A 3,510-nucleotide genomic window follows, 5' to 3' on the forward strand; every position below is an offset into this window, starting at 1 on the left:
AATGAGATTTGAGTTTATTATTATTATTATTATTATTATTATTATATCAGGCGTTTTTTGTTTTTTGTTTTTTCCATTTGAATGTTGAGAAAACTAGGGAAAAAGAAGGAAAAGAATTTGATAAGAGTAGGATTTTTCTTGGGTTTTTTTGTTCAAGGGAACGAAACAAAGCATTCTTCCTTGCTCTCTGTTCGCAAGATTGAAAATTTTTGTTTCACTGATAGGGCAGAGTGAGAATGTTATTGGACCTCTATTTTGGTTAAGAGAAAATGGAGGAATTTTCTGATTTTTGTTTATTTCTTTGTTTGTTTGATAAATTTGGATTGATTTTATGCATTTTGAAATGCTATGTCCACTTTCTTGTTTATTGAATATTTATTGGTTTTTTGAATTTTCATATATTTTTAATTTAGTAATTTATATTTTGTAATGCCTTTTCCTTCTTCAACTTCTTCTCTGAGGTTAAAACTTTGTCATAGAATAATTTAAATTAGAGTTAAAGGGATTTTGATGGGGTGCCCTATGAATTGTTGAACAATCAAATTATGCTTGAATTGTTATTTTATTTAGTGCATTCTTTTGAATAAGAAATTTGTAAATGTTGCAGTCAGTGTTGTATTAATTGAGCAAATAGTTATAAGACTTTCATATTGATAGGTTAAACTCTATTTGTTCTGATTGATTACAAAATCAAGGAAAGAACTTGCTTGTACCATTGGATAAAGATGTTTATGATTCAAATTATAAGACTGCTAATCTATATCGATGATGGCATTACAATGCATGAGCTGAATGAAGCTGGTGTTTCCAGTTCCTAGAGAATTGCATCCCAAAAATAGTCTCATGTGTTTTTTCTGTTTGTAACTTTAAAAAAAAAAAAAAAAAAAAACTAATGGAAACTAGAAAGTAAAATTGAAATGGTTAGGAAAAAAAAACTAGAGATTGCTAACCATAAAGACTAGTTGCATTATGCCAAATTTATTAATTAGGATGCCAAATTTATGCCTATATGGAGTTTACCATATGTACAAATATAAATATTATTGAAATTAATATAGTTACACATGGTTGCAAAAAGTGATCTTTTGTTTAATAAAATTATAACTGGTGTAAAATTTCAAAATGGAATAATTTTTTTTTAATTTAAATGAAGTGTGAATATAAAATTATTTATATATTTAAAACATCAAGTTAATTGAAGAAAATAATTTATTAATTGAAAAAAAAAACAGCTTCTTAACATATTTTTTGTTTTGCTTGTTCTATTTTTTTTTTTTTTTTTTTTTTATTAACTCAACCAAACATGTTTTTTTATTTTTTTTAGAGAACAAAATCTATTTTTAGAATTCAGTTCCAAATACAATTTTTTTTTTCTTGAAACATTTTTTAAAAAACAACCACCAAACAAGACCTTAAACTTGATTTCAAAGAACATGTCCATCTTCAATTAAGAGTGCGTTTGGTAGTGATTTTAAGAAATACTTCTACCATTTTTAATAGTTGAAAATTTTTATTTTTCAAGTATTAGAAATATTAGAAACACTTTTTACAATCACTACCAAACGTACTCTTAGAGTTAAGAGAATTTTAAAACTTCAAATGGATTCAATTAATTTAATTAAGAAATATAGATAATGAATTATAGACTACATAAAAGGTGCTCCAAATGCTTGCATTCCTCTAAATTAATGTTATTAATTATTAGACTATGTTTGATTTCTAGAAAATATTAGAATTTTTTTTTTTTAGGAAAAATGATTTTCTTGTGTTTGGATTTATTATAAAAAAAAAAGTCAAATATAATTAAAATAATTAAAAATTTTATATATTTTTAAATTATTTAATCTTTATATAAAAAAAATTAAATAAGTAAAAAATTTAAAATAATATATAAACATAATTTATTATTTTTAAACCTATTTTCTTTATTTTTATTTTTCCTTTTTCCTTTTACCTTTCTCCTTTATTTTCTTTTCATGCCATTTTACTCGATTTGTAACCAAAAGATAACCTTAATAAAAAGGGATGGATAGATCTTATTCTTTTTGTTGTCACAAATCACAACGAAAGAAAAGTAGAAGTGGGCATGATTGCCGTGTAAAGCGACTACGGAAATAGCGTTAGAGTGAAATAAACGGTGGAGTGTCCAAATCATAGAGTAAAAGGAGACAGAACCCATTGCACGATATACAAGAGTAAAGCCAGTTTCCTACTCGACCCAAGCATAAACCAAATAATCATACATCAAGTTTCTCTGCCATTCCAACAATCCAACAATAAGAAGTAAGAATAATTTCTGGCAGTTTATTCAATTAAAACAGTCCAAATGATTTAAGGAAATTTCCAGGAATACGCCCCAAGAGTTTCAGGAAAGTTCCAAGAATAGGACGTGAGTGTTAAACCAACAGGCACGGTCTGATTCTTCCACCCCAAATTATCCATCCTTGTAACCAAATTCTCTTCCTGAATAAATGATCAAATTATTAAATGCATTTTCTCACCTTCTTCTCATTAAATGAAATGAAGATGACAAATTATTTAATTAGTGATATCATTATGCCATTCAAAATTAAAGGTCTTATTATTTTTTTAACTTTCTTTCCTAATCTTGAAAAAGTTGAGGGGGCTGAGTGAAGTTTTGTCACGTTGTGTGAAGCCCCGTCTCCGTCTCCCAAGGTGCAACATGGGCTACTTCTTCATTCTCGCTCTCTTTTGGGTATATATAGGGAGAGCAGAAACCTCAGAACCTCAGCAAGTGCATCCTACAATCTATATCTGTAGGCGCCACCACGGCCATTACTCTTTTATCTCGTTTTATCACTTGAAAAAAAAACAAAAACAAAAACAAAAACATGGCCCAGCACGGAGGGTTCTGGTTTGGTGCGGATGTGGACATCCTGTTCGCTGGATGGCCTTCTGGTCACGGCCACTTCCATTTCTACATGGCCCTAGTTCTCGTGTTCATGCTGTCGATGTGCGCCCAGATGTATGCAATGACTCCCATGACCTCCCCCAAGATGGTTCCTAAGAGTCTCATCCAGCACGCCGCCCTCCATTGCTTTCGTACTTTCATCAACTTCTTGGTCCTCCTCTGTGTCATCACCTTCAACCTTGGAGTCTTAATCACAGTACTCCTGGGCCACGTAGGCGGCTACGTAGCTCTCACAATGTACATCCACTATCACTTCCCGGCCCCCGTCGCTGATGCCCCGGCTAACGATGAAAAAGCCTGACGCACCCTCTAGCCACCGAGTCTCCGTATCAGTTATTCTGATGGCTACTTCGTTTATTTATATACTTATCTATATATATGGGGAGGTGACTTGAGAGTAGAGGTCTCTATTCCTCCATTACAGACTAAACTGTAGTGTGCGCATTCACAGGTTATTGTTACTCTTATACTTTTTTTTTTTTTGGTTGAAATTGGAACATGCTACTGATGCTTTTAAGTGTGTTAGTTAATAAAAATATAGTTCTTTGTTCCGAATCCATGTCTCAATATGTTGTATG

General features: G+C 30.9%; 1 protein-coding gene across 1 annotated transcript; it reads left to right on the forward strand.

The window, feature by feature from the left end:
- The first annotated feature begins 2,852 nt into the window (after positions 1-2,852).
- Positions 2,853-3,233, forward strand: LOC117910962 (copper transporter 3-like). The gene has a single exon (XM_034825137.1). The coding sequence runs from the start codon at positions 2,853-2,855 to the stop codon at positions 3,231-3,233; it is 381 nt and encodes a 126-aa protein (XP_034681028.1).
- The last annotated feature ends 277 nt before the right edge of the window (positions 3,234-3,510 follow it).

Source organism: Vitis riparia, chromosome 3 (assembly GCF_004353265.1).
Source record: "Vitis riparia cultivar Riparia Gloire de Montpellier isolate 1030 chromosome 3, EGFV_Vit.rip_1.0, whole genome shotgun sequence".
Taxonomy (NCBI): Eukaryota; Viridiplantae; Streptophyta; class Magnoliopsida; order Vitales; family Vitaceae; genus Vitis; species Vitis riparia.